Consider the following 21,683-nt stretch of genomic DNA (forward strand, 5'->3'; position numbering starts at 1 on the left):
GCAGGTGGACAAAGAAATACTGGCGTCATGTGACATGAACAAAAAAGAAAGAAAAACTGGTTTGAATTATTGTTGGAGGTGGTGTATTGTTTAACCCAACCCAGGTTTTAGAAAAGGTCCACCCACATTTATTAATACAGACATAGACAAGATTGTGAGACTTGAAGTTCTTTCTTCATTGTATTCCGTAACTGGATTAAGCATCACTGTGTTTTGGAGTTTGCTGTGTATCAAAGTTTTGTCTCAGGTAAAGTTACTTTGCCTCATTTTATCCCACTGAGCTGTTATCACTGTTTCAGTCATCTGCTTTTTAAATCTAAATTATAAGTAACATATTATTTTGTAATAAATGTCATAAAATTTTGTATAAACATCGGTAAGTAACTGCTTTTAAATAGTTTTTCCCAGTCTTGACAACAATTAATCTAAATTTACTACAATACCTATTGAAACATATTTCACATGTATATGTGTGTGCACAGGTGTAGGAGGTGCCGCTATTCACAATGAGGTTCATATTCTCATTGTGTGTTTCAATTCTGCTACTGTATGGTGAGTGTTTTATACATAAATAAATACACCAAAAAACACTGGAATGATGCTGTATTCAAAAACGTGAAATGACTGTATTATCTTTTCAAATTAAACCATTATTCTCATATTCTTTTGCTTTAAAGGTGAAATAACTGACGGACAATTAACAGGTAATTCTTTCCATTCATTTGCTAATAACAGTGCTTATAATAAAACTTTCACTTCACAAGTTATATTACTGCTTCCCATTTGAGATCTAGCTTTTCATTAGACAAAAACTGTTGAGGAAAAACAAAAATATCTTCATTGTGTAACATTATGATAAACGCATTAAATTACTGGCTAAACGTAAACATCTGTTTGGATCGTTGTATTAATTGTTTTGAATTAGTGTGGAGAAAAGCAAAATATTACTTTTATTTAGTAAACTATATAGTAAAAAACTATAAATGCAATCAAAATTACCCCCACGACTTAGTTTATTGAAAAGTGCAGTAATTTAAGAATGTAAACATGTTTTCTGTGATTTCATGGCATGCGAGTCTCTAGTATTCCCAGTCCATCCTGATAGTGAAATTAGACATTGTTCTTTAACAAACTCAAAATAAATGGATTGTGAAATGTTTGTGCTGTGTTGGAATTTGCCCTAAAAGTATTTTTTTTAAAAGTATGTTTTTGAGCATGTCGCAATAGTGTATGCAACTAATGGAATGTACAAATACGTCATGGAATTTCATCTTAAAAACCACATGCTGTAGGTGTGTGCATCCTGCCCCCGCAAACCGACCTATCACTCATTTTGCCACAGTTGACATCCTGAGCTACACATTCCACATTTCTTTTACATTTTCCACTAGCATTTTATTTAATTTACGCTACCCTACAACAGTAGGGTACGTTAGGCTGTTTATATCCTCATTGTCACTGCTAAAGGAAAAGTGATGCTCAGTGTTTAGATTTCAACATCTTCAATAAGCTTAAGGAAATCATTTTCATGATATTAATTTTACTGTTCCATTACAGACCCTTGCAACAGCTACAATATTCTGGATGATCCTCGAAGAGCCACCAACAATCAATATTCCTCTCAAATAATGTGTGACTGTGAGGTCAGCTGGAGCGGCTGGTACCGTCTCTTCATTCAGGGTCAGGGCGTTCACATGCCAGACACATGTGTTGATCAGGACAGCTGTGGCACTCATGCTCCACTCTGGCTGAGAGGAGGACATCCAACAGTTGAGGATGGAGTGGTCACTCGAGATGTCTGCGGGCACTATGACAATGACTGCTGCTCTTTTCTGTCCAATCCCATTAAAGTCAAAGCCTGTCCAGGAGATTATTATGTCTATGAGTTTGTGAAACCAGCTTTCTGCTATTTAGCATATTGTGCAGGTAAATATAATATATTTTCAAGTCGTAATTTTATCTATGTTGATTTGATTTTAATCTCTTTCTCCCTCTCTCTTTTTATAGATGCAACAAACATCAACACTACATATACAATTACGACTGGTAATGTATTGTTTTATAATCTGGAGAACTATTGATTTGCATGAGAAGATCAGATTAATGTTTGTGATTTTATGTAAATAATAACTGTGTGTGAAATGCGCAGTTAAGATTTTGATTCAGATTTGTGTCATTAGTATCACTGAGCTGCTTGCAGAATATATTTGCAGCCGATTTCCATGATTTACAATAACAAACATTAAAAGAAAATTAATTGGAGTAAAAGAATTTATAGCCTTTTAAAAATTGAATGAATTCGAACATCAAGAGAGGCATAAAAAATATTTAATGCTTTAAAAAATAAACATAAATAAGAAAAACATTGCAAAGTTTAAACATATTTTTAAAAGCTATGTAAAATATATACATTGTTGCACCTAAAATTATTGTTACTTTTGCATTGTTGCTGCCCATAAAGGTAGACTATAGATTGCTGTTGTTTTTACTTTAATAGGTGGTTTAGAATAAATGAGACAGTATGGATAGAAAGTACAGGGCAAATATTTGAGCAGTTTAGCTGGGCACCTTTTTTTAGCAATGTTGCTTGGGTACTTTCCCATTGAGAATGGGTAACAAATTTTTATCTGGATAATTTAGATTGGTTGTGGGCCCTGTGTCTCACACGGTTGCCTGGCAACATTGCTCAAAAAGTTGCCCCATGTATCATCAGCCTAAAAGGGATAGTTCACCCAAATATGAAAATTGTGTCATTAGCCTAATTACTCAGCTGCATGTCATTCTAACCCTGTAAGACCGTTCATCTTCAGAACACAAATGAAGATATTTATGATGAAATCCGAGAGCTCTCCGACCCTCCATAGACAGCAAGGTTATTACCACGATCAAGGCACAGAAAGTAAGGACATCATTTAAATAGCCCATGTGACATCAGTGGTTCAACTGCAATTTTAAGAAGCTAAGAGAATACTTTTTGTGTGCATATTTTTTTTCTTCAATTCTTCTAATCTGTGTCACTGTCCGCCACCATTCATGAGAGTACCATGACACACGTGTGTGGTGCTGCTGACATAGAACATGCATGCACTGTGCTATGTTCACGAGCAGAGGAATGCACACGCATGCGTCATGGTACTCTTGTGAATGGTGATGGACAATAACGCAGAGGAGAAAAATTATTGTATAATGTCGTTATTTTTGTTTTCTGGTCACACAAAAAAGTATTCTCGTAGCTTCACAAAATTACAGTTGAACCACTGATGTCACATGGACTAGTTTAACTGTGTCCTTGCTACATTTCTGGGCTTGGGAACGTTTTAGTTGCTGTCTATGCAGGGGTCAGAAAGCTCTTGAATTTAATCAAAATTATGTACATTTATTTTCCGAAGATGAATGAAGATCTTATGGGTTTCGAATGATATGAGGGTGAGTAATTAATGACACAATTTTCATTTTTGGGTGAACTATCCCTTTAAAGTGAAAACAGATCTCTACAAAGAGTTTTTTTTTATTACAAATATAAAATCTAAACTAAGCTTTCACAAATATTCATTCATTATGACACTTCATTCATCACTGACTGGCGAAGTTGATTAGTTTCAGTCACATAAATAGTACGTTTTAGAGAACGTCTGTGTAGTCAGGGAGTTTCATCTGATTGTAGCTGGTGAGTATTTTGGCACAATTTACATAATGAAGAAAAAAGAACCTTGCAGATTTGATAAAACTAATTTAAAAGCACAAGGCATGACAAGGCATTAAAAAAGCCAGAACTACACAGAAATGGCTGGGTAAATATATATATATATATATATATATATATATATTAATATCTTGGATTGACCAAGTCAGAGGTTAGATCTCACATTAAACTTGCAGTAGAATTCATGCATGGTTTAAAAAAGTCAGTCAACTCCAAATCTCCATGCAACCCGGCACAACTTACCCAAAGCTGTAATGTTGTTAAAGGTTCACCTATTTAATACTGACTCAAATTGGGTAAATACATATGCAATCAATTATTTTGTGTTTGATATTTACAATATATATATATATTGACCAGTAAAATTTTAGTTTTTCTTTGTCTGTTAATCAGTGTCAAAAAAAATAAAAATAAAAATAAAATAAAATAAAATAATACACTTCTGTAGTTCAGTGTTGGAAAACAATAAAAACAGTAGCATAGCGTGTATTGAAAGCATTCTTGCCAACGTTAAACTAATAGTAATCATCTTTCAAGTATAAACTCCAGGTTTGCTGCTTATCCCCTTTTAACACACAAAAAAATAGATTCTTGAACTCAAAAATTGATTTAAGCTTTGAAAGTAACTATTTCATACTATCCAACAGTAAAAAGTATATAACATGTAAAAATAAACTTTTGCAAAAACATTATTTTCATTTTTCCATAACAGTGGTTCCTCCTGTTGACCCCTGCAACAACTACAATGTGGTAGATGATCCATGGAGAGCCACCAACAATCAATATAACTCTGAAATAATGTGTGACTGTGAAGTTAGCTGGAACGGCTGGTACCGTCTCTTCATTCAGGATCAGAGCGTTCAGATGCCAGACACATGTGTTGAAGAGTATAGTTGTGGCACTCATGCTCCACTCTGGCTGAACGGAAGACATCCAACAGTTGAGGATGGAGTGGTCACTCGAGATGTCTGCGGTCACTGGGACAATAACTGCTGCCATTTCCAATCCAATCCCATTAAAGTTAAAGCCTGTCCAGGAAATTATTTTGTTTATGAGTTTGTGAAACCCGCTTTCTGCTCCTTGGCATACTGCGCAGGTAAATACATTTGCATTTTACCTTTGTTTACCCAAGTCATAATTGGATCGTTGTTGACAAAATGTATCAATGTTTTTCAGCTGTAGCAAACATAAACACTTCCTATACTACTGTCACGCCGATGAAAACCTCAACAATAGCCACTACAATCATGGACTTTACTGGTAATGAATTGCACTGAGTTGGAATCTGTAGGATTTATTACATGGATAGATAAATAGATGGATTTGCAATTACTGCTCTCTATTAAACTAGTTTGAGAATGAAATCTGTAAAAAATAAATATAAAAATAAATAAATAAATAATAAAAACAAAAGTTTATATTCACTTTGCCATTAATTGTAATAATCCAGTGAGATTTTTGTTTGCGCAAGGAGTCTGAAAACAGCCAATGCTCATCACAGAGATCTGATCTGATCATCATCCAGTCTGTCTGGAGTGGCATGAAGAAACAGAACAAATAGAGACAGACTAAATCCAGAACTGCGGCAACATCTCTAAGATGCTTCAAGAGACCTACCCACAAAGCTACCTGAAAAACTATGCGCAAGTGCACTTAGGGCAAAAACTGCTTTAAACACAATGAATGCTCACACCAAATGTTTAATTTAGTTAATAGAAGTTAATTAATAAAGAAAATCTATTTATGACATTATTTTTGACAGCATCCTCATTTTACAGCATTTTTACACAAGTGCCTAAAACTTTTAGCAGTACTGTAGCTTTGCAGGTAGGCCTCTTGAAGCATCTTGGAGACGTTGCCACAGTCCTTCTGGATTTTAGTCTGTCTCAGTCTGTTCTGTTTCTTCATATCATTCCAGACATACTGGATGATGATGAGATCAGATCTCTGTGTGGAGCTCTGGCTGTTGTTAGGCTCATTGTACAAAAATCTCACTGGATTATTAGAATTAATGGCAAAATGAATGTTTGGAAATGTAAACTGATATTTCCTACAGTCACACTACAGCAAAAGATAGAAATAAGCGACTTAAAACCATTTTTTTTTAGCTGGTGAAAATACTAATGTTCTAATAATTTTGGCCACCACTGTTTATACATAAATTTATCTTGTTTAAATTATTATTATGTATTTTTTTTCCAGATATTGGGAACAACAGCATTTCCTATACTACTGTCTTGATTGAAACCTCAAACATAAAAACCACATTAATAGAAACAACAATCATGGTCACTGGTAATGCAGAAAGTACTACCACCGAGCCCACAACAACAAACCACAGCACCATAACTCCAGAAAGTCCCACAAAGGAGACCACAATAATAAGCAGCAGCACTACAACTCCCGAAAGATCATCAACACAGACTACAACAACAGATAGCACCTCTACCGGCACCATAACAACAGAAAGTACTACCACAGGTACCACAACCGATATCACAACAACAGACAGCAAGACCAACACAGAAAGTACAACCTCTGGCATGACCACTCCAGGAAGTACTACCACAGAAACCATAACATCAGAAAGCACCACTACTATCACCACAACTCCAGACAGTGCAACAACAGAGACCACAATGGCAGAAAGTAAGACCACTGGCACCACTACTGCAGAAACTATTGCCACAGAGACCACGCCAACAAGTATCACCACCAGTACCACCACCACACAAGAAAGCACAACAACTGAGACCACAACAACAGAAACTCCCAGTACTACAACTTCAAAAATTACAACAACAGAGACCACAACACCAGAAAGCATAACAACTAAGACCACAAAATTAGAAAGTACCTCCGCAGGCACAAAAATGGAAACCACAACAATAGAAAATACCAGCCTCGGTACAACAACTGAGACCTCAACAATACAAAGTACCACAACAGGCACCACAGCTGAGATCACAACAACAGAAGGGACCACCACTCCAGACAGTACTACCACAGAAACCACAACAACAGAAAGCACCACCACCAGCACCACAAGTCCAGAAAGCACCACAATAACAGAAAGTACAACCATTGGCACCACCACTCCACAAAGCACAACAATGAAGACCAAAATAACAGAAAGTACCCCAACAGGCACAACTGAGATCACAACAACAGAAGGAATCATCACTCCAGAGAGTACTACAACAGAGACCACAACTCCAGAAAGCACCACAATGACAAAAAGTACAATCACCGGCACAACCACTTTAGAGAGTACAACAACGGAGACCACAACAACAGAAAGTACCACCTCCGGCACAACAGCTGAGACCACAAGAGTAGAAAGTACCACCACAGGCAGCAACACTAATATCACAACAAAAGAGGGTACTACCAATCCAGAAAGTACTACCACAGAGACCACTGGCACAACTATTGGCACCGCAGCAACAGAAAGCACCACCACAAGCACCACAACTGAGATCACAAAAACAGAAGGCACCACTAGCCCAGAAAGTACTACAACAGAGACCACAACAACAGAAAGCACCACAATTAATACCACAACTCCAGAAAGCACAACAATGACAGAACACACCACCACTGGCACAACAACCGATGCCATAACAATAGAAAGTGCCACCACAAGCACCACAACTGTCATCAAAACAACAGAAGGAACCACCACTCCGGAAAGTACTACCACAGATACCACAACAACAGAAAGCAGCACCACCAGTACCACAGCTCCAGAAAGCACCACAGTGACAGAAAGTACAACCAGTGTTACCAACACTCCAGAAAGTACAACCACGAAAAACACAACAACAACAATTAGCACCCCTGGCACAACAACTGACACCACAACAGACACCATAACAACAGAAAGAACCATCACTGGTTCTACAACTCCAGAAAGTACAACAACAGAGACCACAACAACAGAAAGTACCATCCCCGGGAAAACAACCAAAACCACAACAATAGAAGGTACCACCACTGGCACCACAACCCTAGAAAGTACAACAGAGACCACAACAGCAGAAAGCACCACAACGAAGACAACACCAACAGAAAGCACCACCACAGGTACCACAACAACAGAAAGCACAACAACCGGTACCACAACTCCAGAAAGCACCACAATGACAGAAAGTACAACCACTGGCACCACCACTTCAGAAAGTACAACAACAGAAAGTGCTACAACAGAAAGTACCACCCCTGCTACTACAGCTTCAGAAAGTACAACACTGAAAACCACAACGAAAGAAAGCACCACAACAGACACTACAACAAAAGAAAGCACCACTACAGTTACCACAACAGCAGAAAGCACAACAACCGAAAGTACCACAGGTACCGAAACACCAGAAAGCACAACAACTGAGACCACAACAACAGAAATCACCACCACAGGTACCAAAACACCAGAAAGCACATCAACTGAGAACACAACAACAGAAAGCCACACCACAGGTACCACAACACCACAAAGCACAACAACTGAGACAACAATGGAAAGCACCACCACAGGTACCACAACACCAGAAAGCGCAACAATAGAAAGTACCACCACAGGCACCACAAAAGACAACATAACAACAGAAAGCACCACCATTGTTTCTACAACTCCAGAAAGCACAGCAATGTTAGAAAGTGCAATCACTGGCACCACTACTTCAGAAAGTACAACAACAGAGACCACAACAAAAGAAAGTACCACCCCTGGGACAACAAGCAAGACCACAACATTAGAAAGTACCACCACAACTGACATCACAACAACAGAAGGCCCGGCCACTATAGAAAGTACTACCATAGAGACCACAACTTCAGAAAGCACCAAAATGACAGAAAGTACAACCACTGGCACCACCACTTTAGAAAGTACAACAACAGAAAGCACTACAACAGAAAATACCACCCCGGCTACTACAACTCTAGAAAGCACCACAATGACAGAAAGTACAACCACTGGCACCACCACTTTAGAAAGTACAACTACAGAAAGCACCACAACAGACACTACAACAGCAGAAAGCACAACAACTGAGACCACACCAGCAGAAAGCACCACCTCTGGGACAACAAGCAAGACTACAACAAGAGAAAGTACCACCACAGGTACCACAACACCAGAAAGCACAACAACTGAAGGCACCACCACTACAGAAAGTATTACCATAGAAACCACGACTCCAGAAAGCACCACAATGACAGAAAGTACAACTACTGACACCACCACTTCAGAAAGTACAACAACAGAAAGCACTACAACAGAAAGTACCACCCTTGCTACTACAACTCCAGAAAGTACAACAATGGAAAGCACAACAACAGAAAGCACCACTACAGGTACCACAACACCAGCAAGCACAACAATTGAGACCACAACACCAGAAAGCACAACAACTGAGACCACAACAATAGAAAGCACCACCACAGGTACCACAACAACTGAGACAACAATGGAAAGCACCACCACAGGCACCACAACACCAAAAGCACAACAACTGAGGCCATAACAGTAGAAAGTACCACCACAGGCACCACAACAGACACCATAACAACAGAAAGCATCACAACTGGGACCACAACACCAGAAAGCACAACAACTGAGACCACAACAATAGAAACAAGCACAAGTACCACAACACCAGAAAGCACAACAACAGAAAGCACCACCACAGATACCACAACACCAAAAAGCACAGCAACTGAGACCACAACAATAGAAAGTACCACCACAGGCATCACAACAGAAACCATAACAACAGAAAGTACAACCACTGGGACCACCACAGCAGAAAGCACAACAACTGAGACCACACCACCAGAAAGCACCACCTCTGGGACAACAAGCAAGACTACAACAAGAGAAAGTACCACCACAGGTACCACAACACCAGAAAGCACAACAACTGAAGGCACCACCACTACAGAAAGTATTACTATAGAAACCACAACAACAGAAAGCACTACTACTGGTACCACGACTCCAGAAAGCACCACAATGACAGAAAGTACAACTACTGACACCACCACTTCAGAAAGTACAACAACAGAAAGCACTACAACAGAAAGTACCACCCTTGCTACTACAACTCCAGAAAGTACAACAATGGAAAGCACAACAACAGAAAGCACCACTACAGGTACCACAACACCAGCAAGCACAACAATTGAGACCACAACACCAGAAAGCACAACAACTGAGACCACAACAATAGAAAGCACCACCACAGGTACCACAACAACTGAGACGACAACAATTGAAAGTACCACCACAGGCACCACAACACCAAAAAGCACAACAACTGAGGCCATAACAGTAGAAAGTACCACCACAGGCACCACAACAGACACCATAACAACAGAAAGCATCACAACTGGGACCACAACACCAGAAAGCACAACAACTGAGACCACAACAATAGAAACCAGCACAAGTACCACAACACCAGAAAGCACAACAACAGAAAGCACCACCACAGATACCACAACACCAAAAAGCACAGCAACTGAGACCACAACAATAGAAAGTACCACCACAGGCATCACAACAGAAACCATAACAACAGAAAGTACAACCACTGGGACCACCACAGCAGAAAGCACAACAACTGAGACCACACCACCAGAAAGCACCACCTCTGGGACAACAAGCAAGACTACAACAAGAGAAAGTACCACCACAGGTACCACAACACCAGAAAGCACAACAACTGAAGGCACCACCACTACAGAAAGTATTACTATAGAAACCACAACAACAGAAAGCACTACTACTGGTACCACGACTCCAGAAAGCACCACAATGACAGAAAGTACAACTACTGACACCACCACTTCAGAAAGTACAACAACAGAAAGCACTACAACAGAAAGTACCACCCTTGCTACTACAACTCCAGAAAGTACAACAATGGAAAGCACAGCAACAGACAGCACCACTACAGGTACCACAACACCAGCAAGCACAACAACCGAGACCACAACACCAGAAAGCACAACAACTGAGACCACAAAAATAGAAAGTACCACCACAGGCAACACAAAAGAAAGCGTAACAACAGAAAGCACCACAACTGGGACCACAACACCAGAAAGCACAACAACTGAGACAACAACAACAACAGAAACCACCAGCACAGGTACCACAACACCAGAAAGCACAACAACAGAAAGCACCACCACAGGTACCACAACACCAGAAAGCACAACAACTGAGACCACAACAATAGAAACCAGCACAGGTACCACAAGAACTGAGACCACAACAATTGAAAGTACCACCACAGGCACCACAACAGACACCATAACAACAGAAAGCACCACAACTGGGACCACAACACCAGAAAGCACAACAACTGAGACTATAACAGTAGAAAGTACCACCACAGGCACCACAACAGACACCATAACAACAGAAAGCACCACAACTGGGACCACAACACCAGAAAGCACAACAACTGAGACCACAACAATAGAAACCAGCACAGGTACCACAACACCAGAAAGCACAACAACAGAAAGCACCACCACAGCTACCACAACACCAGAAAGCACAACAACTGAGACCACAACAACAGAAACCACCACAGGTACCACAACACCAGAAAGCACAACAAGCGAGACCACAACACCAGAAAGCACAACAACTGAGAACACAACAATAGAAAGCACCACCACAGGTACCACAACACCAAAAAGCACAACGACTGAGACCACAACAATAGAAAGTACGGCCACAGGTACCACAACACCAGAAAGCACAACAACTGAGACCACAACAATAGAAACCCCCACAGGTACCACAACAGCAGAAAGCACAACAACTGAGACCACAACAATAGAAAACACCACAGGTACCACAACACCAGAAAGCACAACAAGTGAAACCACAACACCAGAAAGGACAACAACTGAGACCTCAACAATAGAAAGTACCACCACAGGCACCACAACACCAGAAAGCACAACAACTGAGACCACAACAATAGAAAACACCACAGGTACCACAACACCAGAAAGCACAACAAGTGAAACCACAACACCAGAAAGGACAACAACTGAGACCTCAACAATAGAAAGTACCACCACAGGCACCACAACACCAGAAAGCACAACAACTGACACCACAACAATAGAAAGCATCACCACAGGTACCACAACACCAGAAAGCACAACAACTGAGACCACAACAACAGAAAGAACAACAACTGAGACCACAACAACAGAAAGCACAACAACTGAGACCATAACAATAGAAAGCACCACCACCGGTATCACAACACCAGAAAGCACAACAACTGAGACCACAACAATTGAAAGTACCACCACAGGCACCACAACACCTGAAAGCATAACAACAGAGACTACAACAATAGAAAGTACCACCACAGGTACCACTACACCAGAAAGCACAACCACTGACACCACAACAATAGAAAGTACCACCACAGGCACCACAACACCAGAAAGCACAACAACTGAGACCACAAAAATAGAAACAACCACAGGTACCACAACACCAGAAAGCACAACAACTGAAACCACTACAATAGAAAGTACCACCAGAGGCACCACAACACCAGAAAGCACAATAACAACTGATACCACAACAATAGAAACCGCCACAGGTACCACAACACCACAAAGCACAACAAGTGAGACCACAACAACAGAAAGCACCACCACAGATACCACAACACCAGAAAGCACAACAACTGAGACCACAACAAAAGAAAGTACCACCACAGGCACCACAACAGACACCATTACACCAGAAAGCACAACAACAGAAAGCACCACCACAGGTACCACAACACCAGAAAGCACAACAACTGAGACCACAACAATAGAAACCAGCACAGGTACCACAACACCAGAAAGCTCAAGAACAGAAAGCACCACCACAGGTGCCACAACACCAGAAAGCACAACAACTGAGACCACAACAATAGAAACCACCACAGGTACCACAACACCAGAAAGCACCACAACAGAAACCGTAACAACAGAAAGTACCACCACAGGCACCACAACAGAAACCGTAACAACAGACAGCACCACCACTGGGACCACAACACAAGAAAGCACAACAACTGAGACCACAACAACAGAAACCACCACCACAGGTACCACAACACCAGAAAGCACAACAACTGAGACCACAACAATAGAAACCAGCACAGGTACCATAACACCAGAAAGCACAACAACAGAAAGCATCACCACAGGTACCACAACACCAGAAAGCACAACAACTGAGACCACAACAATAGAAACCACCACAGGTACCACAACACCAGAAAGCACAACAAGTGAGACGACAACACCAGATAGCACAACAACTGACACCACAACAATAGAAAGTACCACCACAGGTACCACAACACCAGAAAGCACAACAACTGAGACCACAACAATAGAAACCGCCACAGGTACCACAACACCAGAAAGCACAACAACTGAGACCACAACAAAAGAAAGTACCACCACAGGCACCACAACAGACACCATTACACCAAAAAGCACAACAACAGAAAGCACCACCACAGGTACCACAACACCAGAAAGCACAACAACTGAGACCACAACAATAGAAACCAGCACAGGTAACACAACACCAGAAAGCACAACAACAGAGAGCACCACCAAAAGTGCCACAACACCAGAAAGCACAACAACTCAGACCACAACAATAGAAACCACCACAGGTGCCACAACACCAGAAAGCACAACAACTGAGACCACAACAATAGAAACCACAACAGGTACCGCAACACCAGAAAGCACAACAAGTGAGACCACAACACTAGAAAGCACAACAACTGCGACCACAGCAACAGAAAGCACCACCACAGATACCACAATACCAGAAAGCACAACAACTGAGTCCACAACAATAGAAAGCACAACAACTGAGACCACAATAGTAGAAAGTACCACCACAGGCACCACAACACCAGAAAGCACAACAACTGAGACAACAACAATAGAAAGCACCACCACAGGTATCACAACACCAGAAAGCACCACAACAGAAACCGTAACAACAGAAAGTACCACCACAGGCACCACAACAGAAACCGTAACAACAGACAGCACCACCACTGGGACCACAACACAAGAAAGCACAACAACTGAGACCACAACAACAGAAACCACCACCACAGGTACCACAACACCAGAAAGCACAACAACAGACAGCACCACCACAGGTACCACAATAGCAGAAAGCACAACAACTGAGACCACAACAATAGAAACCAGCACAGGTACCATAACACCAGAAAGCACAACAACAGAAAGCATCACCACAGGTACCACAACACCAGAAAGCACAACAACTGAGACCACAACAATAGAAACCACCACAGGTACCACAACACCAGAAAGCACAACAAGTGAGACGACAACACCAGATAGCACAACAACTGACACCACAACAATAGAAAGTACCACCACAGGTACCACAACACCAGAAAGCACAACAACTGAGACCACAACAATAGAAACCACCACAGGTACCACAACACCAGAAAGCACAACAACAGAGACCACAACAACAGAAAGCACCACCACAAGTACCACAACACCAGAAAGCACAACAACTGAGACCACAACAATAGAAAGCACCACTACCGGTATCACAACACCAGAAAGCACAACAACTGAGACCACAAGAATTGAAAGTACCACCACAGGCACCACAACACCAGAAATCACAACAACTGAAACCACAAAAATAGAAAGCACCACCACAGGTACCACAACACCAGAAAGCACAACAAGTGAGACGACAACACCAGATAGCACAACAACTGACACCACAACAATAGAAAGTACCACCACAGGTACCACAACACCAGAAAGCACAACAACTGAGACCACAACAATAGAAACCACCACAGGTACCACAACACCAGAAAGCACAACAACAGAGACCACAACAACAGAAAGCACCACCACAAGTACCACAACACCAGAAAGCACAACAACTGAGACCACAACAATAGAAAGCACCACTACCGGTATCACAACACCAGAAAGCACAACAACTGAGACCACAAGAATTGAAAGCACCACCACAGGTATCACAACACCAGAAAGCACAACAACTGAGACCACAAGAATTGAAAGTACCACCACAGGCACCACAACACCAGAAATCACAACAACTGAAACCACAAAAATAGAAAGCACCACCACAGGTACCACAACACCAGAAAGCACAACAACTGACACCACAGCAATAGAAAGTACCACCACAGGTACCACAACACCAGAAAGCACAACAACTGAGACCACAACAATAGAAAGCACAACAATTGAGACCACAACAATAGAAAACACCACCACCGGTGTCACAACACCAGAAAGCACAACAACTGAGACCACAACAATTGAAAGTACCACCACAGGCACCACAACACCAGAAAGCACAACAACGGAGACCACAACAATACAAAGTACCACTACAGGTACCACAACACCAGAAAGCACAACAACTGACACCACAACAATAGAAAGCACCACATCGGACAGTACGACAACAGAAAGCACCACCACCGGTACCACAATAGGTACCACAACAGCAGAAAGCACAACAACTGAGACCACAACAATAGAAACCAGCACAGGTACCATAACACCAGAAAGCACAACAACAGAAAGCATCACCACAGGTACCACAACACCAGAAAGCACAACAACTGAGACCACAACAATAGAAACCACCACAGGTACCACAACACCAGAAAGCACAACAAGTGAGACGACAACACCAGATAGCACAACAACTGACACCACAACAATAGAAAGTACCACCACAGGTACCACAACACCAGAAAGCACAACAACTGAGACCACAACAATAGAAACCACCACAGGTACCACAACACCAGAAAGCACAACAACAGAGACCACAACAACAGAAAGCATCACCACAAGTACCACAACACCAGAAAGCACAACAACTGAGACCACAACAATAGAAAGCACCACCACCGGTATCACAACACCAGAAAGCACAACAACTGAGACCACAAGAATTGAAAGTACCACCACAGGCACCACAACACCAGAAATCACAACAACTGAAACCACAACAATAGAAAGCACCACCACAGGTACCACAACACCAGAAAGCACAACAACTGAGACCACAACAATAGAAAGTACCACCACAGGTACCACAACACAAGAAAGCACAACAACTGAGACCACAACAACAGAAACCACCACAGGTACCACGACATCAGAAAGCACAACAAGTGAGACAACAACAACAGAAAGCACCACCACAGGCACCACAACACCAGAAAGAACAACAACTGAAACCACAGCAATAGAAAGTACCACCAGAGGTACCACAACACCAGAAAGCACAACAACTGAGACCACAACAATAGAAACCACCACAGGTACCACAACACCAGAAAGCACAGCAAGTGAGACAACAACAACAACAACAGAAAGTACCACCAGAAGTACCACAACACCAGAACGAACAACAACTGAGACCACAACAATAGAAAGCACCACCACCGGTGTCACAACACCAGAAAGCACAACAACTGAGACCACAACAATTGAAAGTACCACCACAGGTACCACAACACCAGAAAGCACAACAACGGAGACCACAACAATAGAAAGTACCACCACAGGTACCACAACACCAGAAAGCACAACAACTGACACCACAACAATAGAAAGTACCACCACAGGTACCACAACACCAGAAAGCACAACAACTGACACCACAACAATAGAAAGCACCACAACGGACATTACGACAACAGAAAGCACCACCACCGGTACCACAACAGACATCATAACAACAGAAAACACCACCACTGGGACCACAACACCAGAAAGCACAACAACTGAGACCACAACAGAAAGCACCACCACAGGTACCACAACAATAGAAACCAGCACAGGTACCACAACAGACATCATAACAACAGAAAGCACAACAATTGAGACCACAACAATAGAAACCACCACAGGTACCACAACACCAGAAAGCACAACAAGGAGACCACAACACTAGAAAGCACAACAACTGAGACCACAACAACAGAAAGCACCACCACAGGCACCACAACAACAGAAAGCACAATAACTGAGACCACAACAATAGAAACCAGCACAGGTACAACAACACCAGAAAGCACAACAACAGAAAGTACCACCACAGGTACCACAACACCAGAAAGCACAACAACTGAGACCACAACAATAGAAACCACCACAGGTACCACAACACCAGAAAGCACAACAAGTGAGACCACAACACCAGAAAGCACAACAACTGAGACCACAACAATAGAAACCACCACAAGTACCACAACACCAGAAAGCACAACAACTGAGACCACAACAATAGAAAGTACCACCACTGTCACCACAACAGACATAACAACAACAGAAAGCACTACCACAGGTACCACAACACCAGAAAGCACAACAACCGAGACCACAACAATAGAAACCACCACAGGTCCCACAACACCAGAAAGCACAACAACTCACACCACAACAATAGAAAGTACCACCACAGGTACCACAACACCAGAAAGCACAACAACTGAGACCACAACAACAGAAATCAGCACAGGTACCACAACACCAGAAAGCACAACAACTGACACCACAACAATAGAAAGTACCACCACAGGTACCACAACACCAGAAAGCACAACAACTGAGACCACAACAATAGAAACCACCACAGGTACCACGACATCAGAAAGCACAACAAGCGAGACAACAACAACAGAAAGCACCACCACAAGTACCAAAACACCAGAAAGCACAACAACTGAGACCACAACAATAGAAAGCACCACCACCGGTATCACAACACCAGAAAGCACAACAACTGAGACCACAACAATTGAAAGTACCACCACAGGCACCACAACACCAGAAAGCACAACAACTGAGACCACAACAATAGAAGTACCACCACAGGTACCACAACACCAGAAAGCACAACAACTGACACCACAACAATAGAAAGCACCACAACGGACATTACGACAACAGAAAGCACCACCACAGGTACCACAACAGACACCATAACAACAGAAAGCACCACCACTGGGACCACAACACCAGAAAGCACAACAACTGAGACCATAACAACAGAAAGCACCACCACAGGTACCACAACAATAGAAACCAGCACAGGTACCACAACACCAGAAAGCACAACAACTGAGACCACAACAATAGAAACCACCACAGGTACCACAACACCGGAAAGCACAACAAGCGAGACCACAACACTAGAAAGCACAACAACTGAGACCACAACAACAGAAAGCACCACCACAGGCACCACAACACCAGAAAGTACAATAACTGAGACCACAACAATAGAAACCAGCACAGGTACAACAACACCAGAAAGCACAACAACAGAAAGCACCACCAGAGGTACCACAACACCAGAAAGCACAACAACTGAGACCACAACAACAGAAACCACCACAGGTACCACAACACCAGAAAGCACAACAAGTGAGATCACAACAACAGAAAGCACCACCACAGGTACCACAACACCAGAAAGCACAACAACTGAGACCACAACAACAGAAAGCACCACCACAGGTACCACAATACCAGAAAGCACAACAACTGAGGCCACAACAATAGAAAGCACAACAACTGAGACCACAACAATAGAAAGTACCACCACAGGCACCACAACAGAAACCGTAACAACAGAAAGCACCACCACTGGGACGGCAACACCAGAGAGCACAACAACTGAGACCACAACAATAGAAAGCACCACCACAGGTACCACAACCCCAGAAAGTACAACAACTGAGACCACAACAGAAAGTACCACCACAGGCACCACGACACCAGAAAGCACAACAACTGAGACCACAACAATAGGAAGTACCACCACAGGCACCACAACAGAAACCGTAACAACAGAAAGCACCACCACTGGGACCACAACACCAGAAAGCACAACAACTGAGACCACAACAATAGAAAGCACCACCACAGGTACCACAACACCAGAAAGCACAACAACTGAGACCACAACAATAGAAAGTACCACCACAGGCACCACAACACCAGAAAGCACAACAACTGAGACCACAACAATAGAAAGTACCACCACAGGCACCACAACAGAAACCATAACAACAGAAAGTACAACCACTGGCACCACCACTTCAGAAAGTACATCAACAGAAAGTACCACCTCTGCTATTACAACTTCAGTAAGTACAACAACAGAAAGCACAACTGAAACCACAACACCAGAAAGTACAACAATAACAGAAAGTACCACGATGGGCAGTACAACAACAGAAAGCACCACAATGGATACTACAACAACAGCAATTACCACAACTGGTAGCACAACTCTAGAAAGTACAACAACGGAGACGGCAACATCAGAAAGCACAACAACAGGAGGAACAACAGACAGCACCACCACCGGTACCACAACACCAGAAAGCACAACAACTGAGACCACAACAACAGAAATCAGCACAGGTACCACAACACCAGAAAGCACAACAACTGACACCACAACAATAGAAAGTACCACCACAGGTACCACAACACCAGAAAGCACAACAACTGAGACCACAACAATAGAAACCACCACAGGTACCACGACATCAGAAAGCACAACAACTGAGACCACAACAATAGAAAGCACCACCACCGGTATCACAACACCAGAAAGCACAACAACTGAGACCACAACAGAAAGTACCACCACAGGCACCACAACACCAGAAAGCACAACAACGGAGACCACAACAATAGAAAGTACCACCACAGGTACCACAACACCAGAAAGCACAACAACTGACACCACAACAATAGAAAGCACCACAACGGACATTACGACAACAGAAAGCACCACCACCGGTACCACAACAGACACCATTACAACAGAAAGCACCACCACTGGGACCACAACTCCAGAAAGCACAACAACTGAGACCACAACAACAGAAAGCACCACCACAGGTACCACAACAATAGAAACCAGCACAGGTACCACAACACCAGAAAGCACAACAACTGAGACCACAACAATAGAAACCACCACAGGTACCACAACACCGGAAAGCACAACAAGCGAGACCACAACACTAGAAAGCACAACAACTGAGACCACAACAACAGAAAGCACCACCACAGGCACCACAACACCAGAAAGTACAACAACAGAGACCACAACAATAGAAACCAGCACAGGTACAACAACACCAGAAAGCACAACAACAGAAAGCACCACCAGAGGTACCACAACACCAGAAAGCACAACAACTGAGACCACAACAACAGAAACCACCACAGGTACCACAACACCAGAAAGCACAACAAGTGAGATCACAACAACAGAAAGCACCACCACAGGTACCACAACACCAGAAAGCACAACAACTGAGACCACAACAACAGAAAGCACCACCACAGGTACCACAATACCAGAAAGCACAACAACTGAGGCCACAACAATAGAAAGCACAACAACTGAGACCACAACAATAGAAAGTACCACCACAGGCACCACAACAGAAACCGTAACAACAGAAAGCACCACCACTGGGACCACAACACCAGAGAGCACAACAACTGAGACCACAACAATAGAAAGCACCACCACAGGTACCACAACCCCAGAAAGTACAACAACTGAGACCACAACAATAGAAAGTACCACCACAGGCACCACGACACCAGAAAGCACAACAACTGAGACCACAACAATAGAAGTACCACCACAGGCACCACAACAGAAACCGTAATAACAGAAAGCACCACCACTGGGACCACAACACCAGAAAGCACAACAACTGAGACCACAACAATAGAAAGCACCACCACAGGTACCACAACACCAGAAAGCACAACAACTGAGACCACAACAATAGAAAGTACCACCACAGGCACCACAACACCAGAAAGCACAACAACTGAGACCACAACAATAGAAAGTACCACCACAGGCACCACAACAGAAACCATAACAACAGAAAGTACAACCACTGGCACCACCACTTCAGAAAGTACAACAACAGAGTACCACCTCTGCTATTACAACTTCAGAAAGTACAACAACAGAAAGCACAACTGAAACCACAACACCAGAAAGTACAACAATAACAGAAAGTACCACGATGGGCAGTACAACAACAGAAAGCACCACAATGGATACTACAACAACAGCAATTACCACAACTGGTAGCACAACTCTAGAAAGTACAACAACGGAGACGGCAACATCAGAAAGCACAACAACAGGAGGAACAACAGACAGCACCACCACCGGTACCACAACAGCAGAAAGCACCACAACTGAGAGAACAACAGATATTAACACAAGCCTTGATTAGTTTTAATGTCTTCTTAAAATTAATTCTATACAATGTTGGCTCCAGAGAAACTTAAAATAAGATCTATATCTAATAAGATGCAGTGGAACAATAAACTCTCCGGTCATGTTAATCGTGAGATTGTAATGAATAACATTGAGGTACTTCATATAAAAAACAGTGCACTCTGACATACAATTATTTTATTTAAAAAGTGTACTAATGAAAACGGTAACAATTCCAGAGTGCTTTTTTCAATTATGTTTAATTTTAAATAAATAATCTTACAATTTGTTAAATCATCATTCTATAACAATGTGTGAAGATTGCACTTTACTATTTAATAATAATAATAATAATAAATTAAGTCTACTGTACATGAAACTGATCAAATTTGTATTGAAGATCAATAATATATATCTACATCATAAAAATGGAAATGTTCATTGAGAGCTAATAAAAATAATCTTTTGCAAATTGTTTCCCAGTGATATTCCTAATTTGACCCTACACCTAAAGTATGGTGTTTAAATGGTAGGAAGTTTCTCCAATGCTTTAAAATGTACATTTGTGAAGCTGAAACTTATGGGGGACTG

At 42.1% G+C, this 21,683-nt stretch overlaps 1 protein-coding gene across 1 annotated transcript; it reads left to right on the forward strand.

Annotated features, from left to right (window-relative positions):
• The first annotated feature begins 403 nt into the window (after nt 1-403).
• LOC131551496 (mucin-2-like) lies at nt 404-21,108 on the forward strand. Its single transcript, XM_058794501.1, has 10 exons — nt 404-552; nt 678-704; nt 1,558-1,926; nt 2,008-2,046; nt 4,416-4,799; nt 4,880-4,963; nt 5,906-9,190; nt 9,250-16,134; nt 16,917-17,609; nt 20,822-21,108. Exons 1-10 carry the CDS (start codon nt 507-509, stop codon nt 21,106-21,108), a joined length of 12,099 nt encoding a protein of 4,032 aa, XP_058650484.1. The 5' UTR covers nt 404-506.
• The last annotated feature ends 575 nt before the right edge of the window (nt 21,109-21,683 follow it).

This window comes from Onychostoma macrolepis, chromosome 12 (genome assembly GCF_012432095.1).
Source record: "Onychostoma macrolepis isolate SWU-2019 chromosome 12, ASM1243209v1, whole genome shotgun sequence".
NCBI classification, from domain to species: Eukaryota; Metazoa; Chordata; class Actinopteri; order Cypriniformes; family Cyprinidae; genus Onychostoma; species Onychostoma macrolepis.

Bases quoted from the DNA above. Each gene is read 5' to 3' on its own strand.
- LOC131551496 (XM_058794501.1), top strand. From the start codon at position 507: ATGAGGTTCATATTCTCATTGTGTGTTTCAATTCTGCTACTGTATG. The intron at 4,964-5,905 runs GTAATGAATTGC...TTTTTTTTCCAG, and splicing joins TACAATCATGGACTTTACTG to ATATTGGGAACAACAGCATT. The intron at 17,610-20,821 runs CAACAATTGAAA...TTACAACTTCAG, and splicing joins AAGCACAACAACTGAGACCA to AAAGTACAACAACAGAAAGC.